The following is a 12,788-nucleotide window of genomic DNA, read 5'->3' as shown; positions in this document are numbered from 1 at the left end:
CTCACTCATTCACTCACTCACTCACTCACTCACTCACTCACTTACAGACTGACTTGAATGGCAATATGGCTTTTCAATATACAAGGAAGAATCATGTTTTCATTTTAAATGACAGTATTGTGTGTGTGTGTGTGTGTGTGTGTGTGTGTGTGTGTGTGTGTGTGTGTGTGTGTGTGTGTGTGTGTGTGTGTGTGTGTGTGTGTGTGTGTGTGTGTGTGTGTGTGTGTGTGTGTGTGTGTGTGTGTGTGTGTGTGTGTGTGTGTGTGTGTGTGTAGGTGGCTCTGGACCTGCTGCAGTACTCTGGTGTTGTGGTGAGGAGAGCACTGGCTGCAGATCGCCTCCTGCTGGACAGACTGGGAGTCACAGCTTTCCCCTCCGCCTACCTGCTGCTGCCCAACGGCACACACACACACCTGCATGTGTGAGGGCACACACACACACACACACACACACTTGCATGTGTGAGGGCACACACACACACACACACACACACACTTGCATGTGTGAGGGCACACACACACACACACACACACACAGTTTGTATTCCTGAGGTTTTAATTGTTTAAATGTATTTTCAAGCTTTAAATAACTCTCCTCCTCACCTCCTCTCCTCCTCTCCTCTCCTCTCCTCTCTCCTCTCCTCTCCTCCTCTTCCTCTCCTCCTCTCCTCTCCTCTCCTCTCCTCCTCTCCTCTCCTCTCCTCTCCTCCTCTCCTCCTCTCCTCCTCTCTTCCTCTCCTCCTCTCCTCTCCTCTCCTCTCCTCTCTTCCTCTCCTCTCCTCTCCTCTCCTCTCCTCTCTTCCTCCCCTCTCCTCTCCTCTCTTCCTCTCTTCTCTTCCTCTCCTCTCCTCTCTTCCTCTCCTCCTTCTCTCCTCTCCTCCTCTCCCAGTGAGAAGCGGTTGCGTTTCTTCTTCTCCTCCTTGTTGAGGTTGTTACCCGGTGTGCAGCGCAGCGTGCGGTCGGACAGCAGCAGGACCGGCGGCGGCCAGGCGGCGGTGCTGCAGAAGACCGAGACCTGGAGAGACTTTGACAGGTCAGACAGACTGGAGCCAGACTGGAGCCAGACTGGAGCTAGACTGGAGTTAGACTGGAGCTAGACTGGAGCTAGACTGGAGCCAGACTGGAGTTAGACTGGAGTTAGACTGGAGCTAAACTGGAGCTAGACTGGAGCCAGACTGGAGCCAGACTGGAGCCAGACTGGAGTTAGACGCCAGACTGGAGCTAGACTGGAGCCAGACTGGAGTTAGACGCCAGACTGGAGTTAGACTGGAGTTAGACTGGAGCTAGACTGGAGCTAGACTGGAGGTAGACTCGAGCTAGACTCGAGCTAGACCAGGTTAACTTCAGGATAGCATCAGCCTTAGCTCTGGTTAACCTTATGCTGCGTTCATGTCATATGGGAAAAGCGTCAGAACAGTTTGCAGCGTTCACCTGTTGAACACGTTAAATATGTTGAACACGTTGAACATGTTGAACACGTTGAACACGTTAAATATGTTGAAGACGTTGAACACGTTAAATATGTTGAACACGTTAAATATGTTGAACACGTTGAACACGTTAAATATGTTGAACACGTTGAACACGTTAAATATGTTGAACACGTTAAATATGTTGAACACGTTGAACACGTTAAATATGTTGAACACGTTGAACACGTTAAATATGTTGAACACGTTAAATATGTTGAACACGTTAAATATGTTGAACACGTTGAACACGTTAAATATGTTGAACACGTTAAATATTTTGAACACGTTGAACACGTTAAATATGTTGAACACGTTAAATATGTTGAACACGTTAAATATGTTGAACACGTTGAACACGTTAAATATGTTGAACACGTTAAATATGTTGAACATGTTGAACACGTTAAATATGTTGAACATGTTGAACACGTTAAATATGTTGAACACGTTAAATATGTTAAATATGTTGAACACGTTAAATATGTTGAACACGTTGAACATGTTGAACACGTTAAATATGTTGAACACGTTGAACATGTTAAATATGTTGAACAAGTTAAATATGTTGAATATGTTGAACACGTTAAATATGTTGAACACGATGAACACGTTGAACATGTTAAATGTTGAACATGTTGAACACGTTGAACATGTTGAACACGTTAAATATGTTGAACACGTTGAACATGTTAAATATGTTGAACATGTTGAACACGCTGAACACGTTGAACACGTTAAATATGTTGAACATGTTAAATATGTTGAACATGTTGAACACGCTGAACACGTTAAATATGTTGAACACGTTGAACATGTTAAATATGTTGAACATGTTGAACACGTTGAACGCGTTAAATATGTTGAACACGTTAAATATGTTAAATATGTTGAACAAGTTAAATATGTTGAACACGTTGAACATGTTGAATATGTTGAACACGTTAAATATGTTGAACACGTTGAATATGTTGAACACGTTAAATATTTTAAATATGTTGAACACGTTAAATATGTTGAACACGTTGAACATGTTGAACACGTTGAATATGTTGAACATGTTGAACCGCCGCAGGCAGCCGGCTGCGGTGTCTCCGCCCGCTCGCCTCCTGACGCCAAGATAGAAACCAGAGCTGCAGAAAAGTCCCAGTCTCCTGCTGGTTCTCCTGCTGGTTCTCCTGCTGGTTCTCCTGCTGGTTCTCCTGCTGGTTCTCCTGCTGGTTCTCCTGCTGGTTCTCCCGCTGTAACCAGCAGGTCGTATTTACTGTAAATCCCATATGACATGAAGGTGGCATCAGTTCTGGGTTAGCTTCAGCCCTATAGAGTCAGTACTAGTCTGGCCAGTGAATGTCAGTCTGGACCTACAGAGTGTTGTGACTGTCAGACTGTTAGATCTGTACAGGCTCTGGATGGACTGACAGCTACACCAGAACACACCACACACACACACACACACACACACACACACACACAGGTAGACTGTCAGCACTCAGCAGCTCTGAGGAGGTCTGCCTGATTCAGGATCAGTGTTAGATGTCTCTCTCTCTCTCCCTCTCAGCTCTACAGTTTACCTGGCTGACCTGGAGTCAGCTCTCCACTACCTGCTGAGAGTGGAGCTGGCTACCCATAATACCCTGGAGGGGGAGGAGCTTAAGACCTTCAAAGACTTTGTCACCGTGGTCGCCAAGGTAACCACCCCCCACCCCCACCTCCCCCCACACACACACACACACATTGTTCTCTCCTACAGAGTATGATGAGCAGTTCTTTGATGAAGGATCTGGATGTTTGAAATAACTCTCTCTCTCTCTCTCTCTTTCCTTCCCTCTCTCACTCTCTCTCTCTCTCTCCCTCCCTCTGTCTCTCTCTCTCTCTCTCCCTCCCTCTGTCTCTCTCTCTCTCTCTCTCTCTCTCTGTCTAGCTGTACCCAGGTGGAGGTTCAGTGGTGAAGTTGATGGAGACTCTGTTGGAGTGGCTGCTCAGTTTGCCTCTGGACCGAATCCCCTACCAGGCCGTCCTGGACCTGGTGGACAACAAGATGAGGGTGAGACACACACACACACACACACTCTAACCAGATAACCAGCCAACTAACTACAGTACTTTACTAAGTGACAGCCTGACTGTTTTAATAGATTTATGTTTCTGACGCAGCTTCTCTAGTAACAAAAGTCGTAGATCAGTTTCAGACGCCCTCATTAATTATTCATGATTTAATAAATAAAAACACTACTTTCCCAATAATTTACAGTTGGTAGAACCTGGCAGTAAAGCCACAGAGTAGAACTGACTTCCTGTTCCTGTCCAGATCTCAGGAGTGTTCCTGGGGGCGGAGCTTCGCTGGGTGGGTTGCCAGGGCAGCAGGGCGGGGCTTCGTGGTTACCCATGCTCCCTCTGGACGCTGTTCCATGTTCTGACGGTCCAACATGACGCCATGCCCACCGCTCTGGAGAACACCGGTACACACACACACACACTTAGACACACACACACACACACACACACACACACACACACTTCAGAACACTTGGATTCTGCTGCAGAAATGTTCCAGTAACTTTCTGCTAATTTTTGACCTTTCTGGACTCTAAAGAAGCGGTTTCTGTTCAGTCCAACATGGAGCTGACTCTGTCTGTGTGTTCTGTGGACAAACACACTGACATGAGGGAGGAGACGGTGACCAAATTTTTATTTTTGGGCGAACTATTCCTTTAACCGTTCTGTGTTTTGTTCTGTGTTGTGCTGCAGCTCTGGAGGACGAGGCGGCGGCGGTGCTTCAGGTGATGCGGCGCTACATCGGGACGTTCTTCGGCTGTCAGCAGTGCGGCCGACACTTCGAACAGGCGGCCGCCGACAGTCTGGACCGAGTCCAGACCAGAGACCAGCAGATCCTCTGGCTGTGGAACCAACACAACCTGGTCAACAACAGACTGGCCGGTACACACATACACACACACACACACACACACACACACACACACACACACACACACACAGAAGCCACTGTACTTGGTGAATAGAACAGGACCTCTAAAGACAGAAACAGTCACCGTGTCGTTCCTCGTGTTTCTGGATTGACGTACAGACGAGTAAACAGACGCTGTGGCGCCCCCTGCAGGACAATCAGTGCAATTTTGAAAATGGCAGAACGGACGAGACGCATCATTCCCTAAAGTTTTTTCAAAATCCAATCAGCAGCGTCCGATCCAGAGCCTCCTCTGATCTCCAGAGAATCTGCTGACCGAGCCACAGCTCTGCTACTGATTCACATGAACCAGGCCACACGGCCAGTAATGGCTGGTTGGTCACTTAGGTAGTTAGTAGGTTTTTAACGTGTTGTCAGAGGGTCAGTAATGTTTTGTCAGTTAGTTTCTTACTTACTTACATAGAAGTTTATTTCAGTAACAGCATAAGCCTTTCTGAGGGATTCCTAGGAACACTACTGATGTGAATAAGTCAGTTTTTGACTGTTCAGTCCGTGTTCTTACTGCTGTTCCCTCTGTGCTCCGCCTGTCTGTCCTGACAGGTTGTGGGCGGGGCCAGAGGCTCCAGTCTGCAGAACATTTTGAACAGACAGATTATGTATTCTTAATGCTTTGGCATTGCCTGTTATCATGTTACATCATTGTAACAAATGAGCATAGCTAGTTAGCAAGCACTGATTAGGTAGCATAATGAAAATAAAGATAAAAAACTAAAATTCGAGCAGAATTATTTTTTTTCCATGAAAACTTTTCTCAGAATTCTGAGATAATTATCTTGTTAATTCAGAAAAACAGAGCTTTTTTTTTTTTTTAAATTCTGCTCTGTTTTTCTGAGATAATTGTCTTGTTAATTCAGAAAAACAGGGCAATTTTGTTTTTTCTCAAGTGAATGCATTACGCTTCCGTATTGATGGACTCATATTTGTGTAAAACAGTTGTCTTTATTAATTGAGTAAGCTTTGAATGGCTGAATCAAATGAAATCACATTGATAGACTTGTAGAGCTTGTTTACCTGGTGGCTCGGCTCTGGAGGAGAGGACGACTACAGCTGAGTCTGATGAAGACAGAGCTGTTAGTGGAAACGACTCCCTCTAGTGGCCGCTCAGCGCCACAGCTCTGACTCAGCTGGTTGCTCTCTACATAGTTGTAATTAGTTATAGTAGGTTAGTGAGTTAGCTCATCACTAGGTTGTCAGTAGGTCAGTAATGCGTTGTTAATTAGTTATTATTTAGTAATATGTTGTTAGTGATGTTGGTAAGGTGTTGTTAGTTGTTAGTAAGGTGTTAGTTGTTAGTAATGTTAGTAAGGTGTTGTTAGTAATGTGTTTGTTAGTAAGGTGTTGTTGGTTAATGATGTGTTAGTTGCTAGTAATTTGTTGTTAGTTGTTAGTAAGGTGTTGTTAGTAATGTGTTAGTTGTTAGTAAGGTGCTAGTAAGATGTTAGTAATGTGTTAGTTGTTAGTAATTTGTTGTTAGTTGTTAGTAAGGTGTTGTTAGTAATGTGTTAGTTGTTAGTAATTTGTTGTTAGTTGTTAGTAAAGTGTTGTTAGTAATGTGTTAGTTGTTAGTAAGGTGTTAGTAACATGTTAGTAATGTGTTAGTTGTTAGTAATTTGTTGTTAGTTGTTAGTAAAGTGTTGTTAGTAATGTGTTAGTTGTTAGTAAGGTGTTAGTACGATGTTAGTAATGTGTTAGTTGTTAGTAATTTGTTGTTAGTAAGGTGTTGTTAGTAATGTGTTAGTTGTTAGTAAGGTGCTAGTAAGATGTTAGTAATGTGTTGGTTGTTAGTAAGGTGTTAGTAAGATGTTAGTAATGTGTTAGTTGTTAGTAATTTGTTGTTAGTAAGGTGTTAGTAAGATGTTAGTAATGTGTTAGTTGTTAGCAACGTGTTGTTAGTAATGTGTTTTTAGTTGTCAGTTATGTGTTTGTTAGTTGTTAGTAAAGTGTTGTTAGTAATGTGTTAGTTGTTAGTAACATCTTGTTAGTTGTTAGTAATGTGTTGCTGGTTGTTAGTAGGTGTTGTTAGTAATGTGTTAGTTGTTAGTAACATCTTGTTAGTTGTTAGTAATGTGTTGTTAGTAATGTGTTAGTTGTTAGTAACATCTTGTTAGTTGTTAGTAATGTGTTGTTAGTTGTTAGTAAGGTGTTTTAGTTGTTAGTAAGGTGTTTTAGTTGTTAGTAAGGTGTTAGTTGTTAGTAAGGTGTTGTTAGTTGTTAGTAAGGTGTTTTAGTTGTTAGTAATGTGTTGTTAGTAAGGTGTTGTTAGTAATGTGTTGTTAGTTGTTAGTAAGGTGTTGTTAGTTGTTAGTAAGGTGTTTTAGTTGTTAGTAATGTGTTAGTAAGGTGTTGTTAGTAATGTGTTGTTAGTTGTTAGTAAGGTGTTAGTTGTTAGTAAGGTGTTGTTAGTAATGTGTTGTTAGTTGTTAGTAAGGTGTTGTTAGTAATTAGTTGTTAGTTGTTAGTAATGTGTTGTTAGTTGTTAGTAAGGTGTTGTTAGTAAGGTGTTGTTAGTAATTAGTTGTTAGTTGTTAGTAATGTGTTGTTAGTTGTTAGTAATGTGTTGTTAGTAATTAGTTGTTAGTTGTTAGTAAGGTGTTCCTAGTTGTTAGTAATGTGTTGTTAGTTCTTAGTAAGGTGTTGTTAGTTGTTAGTAAGGTGTTGTTGTCAGTAATGTGTTGTTAGTTGTCAGTAACGTGTTGTTAGTTGTTAGTAATATGTTGTTAGTTGTTAGTAATGTGTTGTTAGTAAGGTGTTGTTAGTTGTTTGTAACATCTTGTTAGTTGTTAGTAAGTTGTTCCTGTTACTAACATCTTGTTAGTTGTCAGTAATGTGTTGTTAGTTATTAATAAGGTATTGTTGGTAATTTGTTGTTAGTTGTTTGTAATGTTATTTAGTTTGGGTTACCGTGTTGATAGTTGTAATGTGTTGTTGGTTTGTATTAGCTCATCAGTATGTCATCTGCTCCTCCTCAGGCTCTCTGAGTGAAGACCCCCTCTTCCCCAAGGTTCCGTGGCCGAGCCCCGCCCTCTGCGCCTCCTGCCACGAGGAGAAAGACGGAGTTCACGTCTGGAACCAGGAGAACGTCCTCCGCTTCCTCAGAAAACACTACGGAGCCGCCAACCTCTCCCCAAAATACTCTCTGACTCCTCAGCTCCTCCCTGCACCTCCTGCCCAGCCCAGCCAGCCTCCGGAGGAGAGGGGGGGAGGAGGAGGAGCAGGAGGAGCAGGAGGAGCAGGCGCAGGAGAAAAAGGAGGAGGAGGAGGAGGAGCAGGAGCGGGAGGAGCAGGCGCAGGAGCAGGAGCAGGAGCAAAAGGAGGAGGAGGAGGGAAGGAGCCAGAGAAGAAAGCTGAGGAGCAGCCGGAGCCCCAGCAGGGCCTGAGGGAGGCAGTGCAGGAGGTGGAGGAGGTGCCGGGGGCGGCGGGGGGGGCGCATGGGGGGGTGTGGATCCTCGGTCTGGGCTTCAACAGTGTGGACATGAGTCTGTGTGTGGTGCTGTACGTCTGCTCCTGCCTCTTCCTCATGCTGCTCTTCTTCTTCTTCAAAGTCCGGTCCAGGAGGTGGAAACTGCGACACAACCGGCCCTACGTCTGACCGGACCGGACTGGACCGGTTTGACCTGGACCGGTCCGGTTTATGCTGGACCGGACCAGATCAGTTTAGCCCGGACTGGACTGAACCAGTTTTACCCAGACCGGACTAAACCCTGTAGATCCTGGACTGGAATATCCAGACTAGGTTTATTTTTTAGATGTGGGTCCAACGTCGAACCTGGACTGGACTCCTGGGCTGAGCTCAATGGTAAAACCTGTAAACCTGGACTGGACTCTCAGGACCGGGCTTATTTATTATTCTGTTTTTCAGACGGGACTTCCTGACTGGACTCATTTTTCCCAGCAGCTACATGTCAAATCTGGCCCGGACTTTCTGGACCGGGTTTAGTTTTGAATACGACTGTAACTTCAGGCTGAGAACTACTGAGTCCGTCTGGGAGGAAATGACCTGCATCCCAGAATTCCACAGGAGGGAGCATTACAACCAATGTATGGCTGCTTATTAGAGACGCCAGTAAAACCTGGACCAGGAGCGGACTGGAGCGGTTCACCATGTGCCACGCAGCCTCACAGCAGCTGCCTGTCTGTTTCATTATGTTAGCTTTAGGAAGTTCTTCATTCAGACTGTTCCACTGTCACCATGCTAACATCGACACAAGCTAACAATCCTAAACAAGTGTACAGATCTGGTTCACTGATCTGGTTTGGAGTGTGTGTGTGTGTGTGTGTGTGTGAGAGAGAGAGAGAGAGAGAGAGAGAGTACACATGGGCAGATCAGACTGAATCTGCCAAGAAGAGAAAAGGATCATTATTGATTTAAATGTTATTGGTTAATTTGTCTGTATTTTACTTAACTGTGAAACTCAATCCTGTCCAGATGAATGGACAGCTAGTGGACAGACAGACAGACAGACAGACAGACAGACAGACAGACAGACAGACAGACATGAACACACTGAAATCCGAAATGTTTTTCATGGACTGAAAAACAGTCGGCTAGATTTGTTTTAATTGGTTTTGTCCAGCTGGAAGATTTTTAATCATCTGGTTAAATACAGCAGGAACACATGGACTCCTTCAGCTCAGTGAAACCAGCTTTAAATATCGTCTGGGCACCAGCCAATCAGAATCACAGCAGCCTGTTCTGAGCTCTGATTGGAGGTTGGCCGATGATGCGGACGCTTCATAACGACCTGCAGGCAGAACAGGAGCGAGACTCTGACCCGTCTCTCCGCTCTGTCAGACTACAGGACGAGATTCAGGGCGACAGAATGCTAACAGACCAGGACAGGCTAGCATCAACACTGCTGACATGCTGCTGCTGTGCATCTGTCTGCGCTGCAAACACACAAACTCTCCAACAGATAAAATACACACTTAAAACGTCCGGTCAGATCTCATTAGTCGTAGTTAGCCAGCTAGCATTTCAGTAGTTTAAGTGGATTGGTAACACTTTACAATAATGGTACACTAAGTTAAGGGTTAGTTAATGCTTAATAAGCATTAACTAACCCTTAATTAACAGTTAACTAATGTGTAATTTACTAATGGTGTTCATGTTAACTAAGGTATTAATTTATACATTATTTAATAGTTTATAATGATGACTAGTAAATATGTATAAATTAATACCTTAGTTAACATGAACACCATTAGTAAATGATTACCAGACACATTAGTTAACTGATGTACCCTTACTGTAAAGTTTTACCAGTGGATTTTAAATCAATGGTCAGTTTATCAAACAACAAAATGTGTGAAAGAGGAAAAGACAAATCTGTCAAATTCACCGTCAGAACAGTGAAGCTCGGACGGCTTCAGGAGACAGAATCAGTTTAACTCTGGTGTTGATGGGGAGCTTCCTCACATCTGCCTCCTCTCAGCTCTGGGTTTGTTTCTGTCTCAGTTGTGAATCTGAAGTGTTGAGGCAGCTGAGGACATGTGACTGCCTCATGGTGTCAGCGCTGCAGGTCGAGTTTCTCAGTCAGTAGGAGGCGCTGTTGCACTAATCTGATCTGTCCAATCCACAGTAAAATATTTCAGGAATTTATTTTTATTAAAATGTATAAAAACCTGGTTGCTCCTCCCAGTTGATCTCTGCCAGTCTGGCTCGGACTCAGCAGTCATTTCTTTGCGTGACATCAGATTTTGAGAGTTTTATTTTGAGGTTTTGGCCAGACAGCATTTTGGAATTTATTTCAGATCTGGAAAGTCTGGAAAAGTATAAAAAATGAATTTGATCATTTCCAGGTCTTGAATAATTTGGGAATTTGAAAAAATGTCTGGAAAAGTATGGAAAATGTTGCGGTTCAGGTCCGATACACACATAATTCTAGCTTTTATGTTGTTGTAGAGCCACTTTGAGTCCACAGTTTTTGTTGATGTGAAGAATAATGTTCAGATAGAGGGACGCTCTTATTACCCAGCCGCTGTCAGCATGCATTATATCAAATACCCACCAAAATCAAATCCGGTCAAGAACATAGGGTCTGGGAAAAATATGGAATTTTAAAATGGAAAGCGTGTAGGAACCCTGCCAATCATCTCACATATTCTGATATTTGTGGCTGTGAAGAACAATCTTCATCTATACAGTGATATGACCTAGTTAGCAGGGGCAAGATGTCTATCTGTGTAAATCATATTGAACACCAGATAAAATCTTCAAAACAAATCAAGGTCTGGAAAAAGTATGGAATTTTTGAATTGAAAATGTGTAGGAACCCTGTTATTTACCAAGCAGCTGTCCCAGAAGTGTTTCCTCTCTGGGAGTTTGGTGTTCATGATATTCACCGGCCGGCTCTTCTGGTTTCTTCATGACCGCTAACTGATGAAGAGGCTGGTTCACACTGCAAAGAGAAACACAGGCAGACATCACATCGTCACTGTGTTTGAGAGACACTTTGTCACAAGTTAGCAGATCATTTGCTGATGGAGAGGAGCACAGCCATGTTAGCTCTGTCTGCTGCGGCCCTTCTGTCGCTGTTCACTTCACAAGCTGACAGGAAGCTTTTGGCTCTGTCTCAAACTGAAGGAAGTTTCCTGCCTAGTAAGCATTTCCAGGCAGGAAGTGTGAATGTTCTAGGCTGGTAAGACCATCCTGATCACGTGACCTCACATTCTGTTTCGGTCCATGGATCAGTCTGAACTTCTAGCCACCCACATCGATTTCAGTGGGCGGGAGTACTTGCCTTGACAGACAAACTTTTAAGGTTCCTTGTTTTGGCAGATTTTGAAGGAAGCATACAGTGGCTCCTCAGGCAGAGTAGGAAATCCCACAATACCTTGCAACACCAGCGAAGAAGAACGATTAATTTGATATCTGTCAGTCTTTCCCAGTTCCGGTGTGAATCAGCCTCTTCAGACCAGCAGCACTTTCATCTTCTCACCCAGACCTGCTCCGATTTTCCTGATGGAAACTGAAAGAATCCCGATCTGTTTCCCCTCTAAAACCTTTTGTAGTCCTTTTGCCCCAGAACAGACTGCTGCTGCTTCAAGTTAGCGGTCAGAAACAACCTGGACCTGATGACCTGGACCTGTTTACATGATGTGAATATCACATATTGTGTTGATCACTTCTGCTGCTGTGAATCTGACTGGTGTCTTCTAGTTAACATCCATTTACTGCCTTGAGTCCATCCAGTCTCATGCTGAGTGTTTTCAGTGTATTGTTATAGTATTGTTACAGGGAGCGGAGGTTGGTCTTTTTTTGGTGCAGACTGGTCTAATTTGACTTTCACAGTAACAAACTGTATGAGTCATAATCCGGAGCTGTTGCTGTGGATTTCCACTGGGATCCTCCTGCTAAAACTGTTCAGCCTGCTGCAGCTGAGCTTCTCTGGATAAAAGCCTCCACCTAATGGCAGGTATTATGTTCTGCTTCTTTATGTTCTGTCTAGACCAGAAACAACCAGTTTAAATTGTGTTGACTGGATGATTTGTGAAAGTGGAATTTTTCGTTCATGTATATTTCTGAAGATGATCTGGTGTTTTGTTTGACTGTAACAGACTAACTGGTACAAAATGGTACAAACTGGTAAAAACCTGTTCCTTTAATTTAATTTGTCTTTAATGTTAACTTTTTTATCTTTTCCATCTCTTTGTTCAGTGTTTTATTTTGTCTTTGTTTTTCTGCTAATTATTTTAATGAGATGTAAATGACCGGTCATCTGAATAAACTGCTGTCATGTTGCATCTGTCACTGACTCCAACATTAACAGTTTACTGAAGGTTAGAGAGCTGAAGGTCGCTGCTTTAAATCCACGAACAATGAAAAACTGGATGAAGGCAAGCGACTGAGAAACTGAAAGAACTGAACCCAGCTGATCCAGGATCAGACTGGTTCTACTGGGCAGCTACAGGTAAACGTTGGTGAAACGTTGTTGAACAGATCTCATTACAATGCATCACCTTCTCTGTTGAAATTACAACATGGCCTGTAATTCTTTACCTAGTCCTTTTATTTTTGGCTGAAAAGAGACAAAATACATTAAAGGTGGCAGTCTGACCTTTGACCTCACTGTGTAGCACATCCACAGTAATAAGAGGATGGAGCTAAACAAGATTTAAGTGTTTCTGTCCAAACACTGCAGTATCAGACTGATGGAGGCTGGTGAGTCTGGCAGAAAAAAGAAACATTGTGATCTAATTAATTACATCACTATCAGATTAAAATGGTAGCTAAATGACTAACAAGCTAAGTAACTGACTGAGAGGACTAACTGACCAACATACATGCCAATTAACCAGCTACCTAACTTTAACTCACACACAACTCTAAAGTGT

The 12,788-nt window shown here is 43.2% G+C and overlaps 1 protein-coding gene across 1 annotated transcript; it reads left to right on the top strand.

Annotated features, from left to right (window-relative positions):
* Window positions 1–275: 275 nt before the first annotated feature.
* Window positions 276–9,551, top strand: qsox2 (quiescin Q6 sulfhydryl oxidase 2; the record flags this gene model as incomplete). Its single annotated transcript, XM_071546645.1, has 8 exons — window positions 276–421; window positions 889–1,032; window positions 3,027–3,156; window positions 3,390–3,512; window positions 3,777–3,927; window positions 4,217–4,405; window positions 7,424–7,740; window positions 7,849–9,551. Coding segments are annotated over 8 exons (1,395 nt in total), but the record flags the coding sequence as incomplete, so codon positions are not given.
* Between the last annotated feature and the right edge of the window lie 3,237 nt (window positions 9,552–12,788).

This window comes from Centroberyx affinis, unplaced genomic scaffold, assembly GCF_046629955.1.
Source record: "Centroberyx affinis isolate AG114_WGS23_722 - 3 ecotype Tasmania unplaced genomic scaffold, CSIRO-AGI_Caff_v1 ptg005368l_1, whole genome shotgun sequence".
NCBI lineage: Eukaryota > Metazoa > Chordata > Actinopteri > Beryciformes > Berycidae > Centroberyx > Centroberyx affinis.
This window is presented reverse-complemented; position numbering and strand designations above follow the sequence as displayed.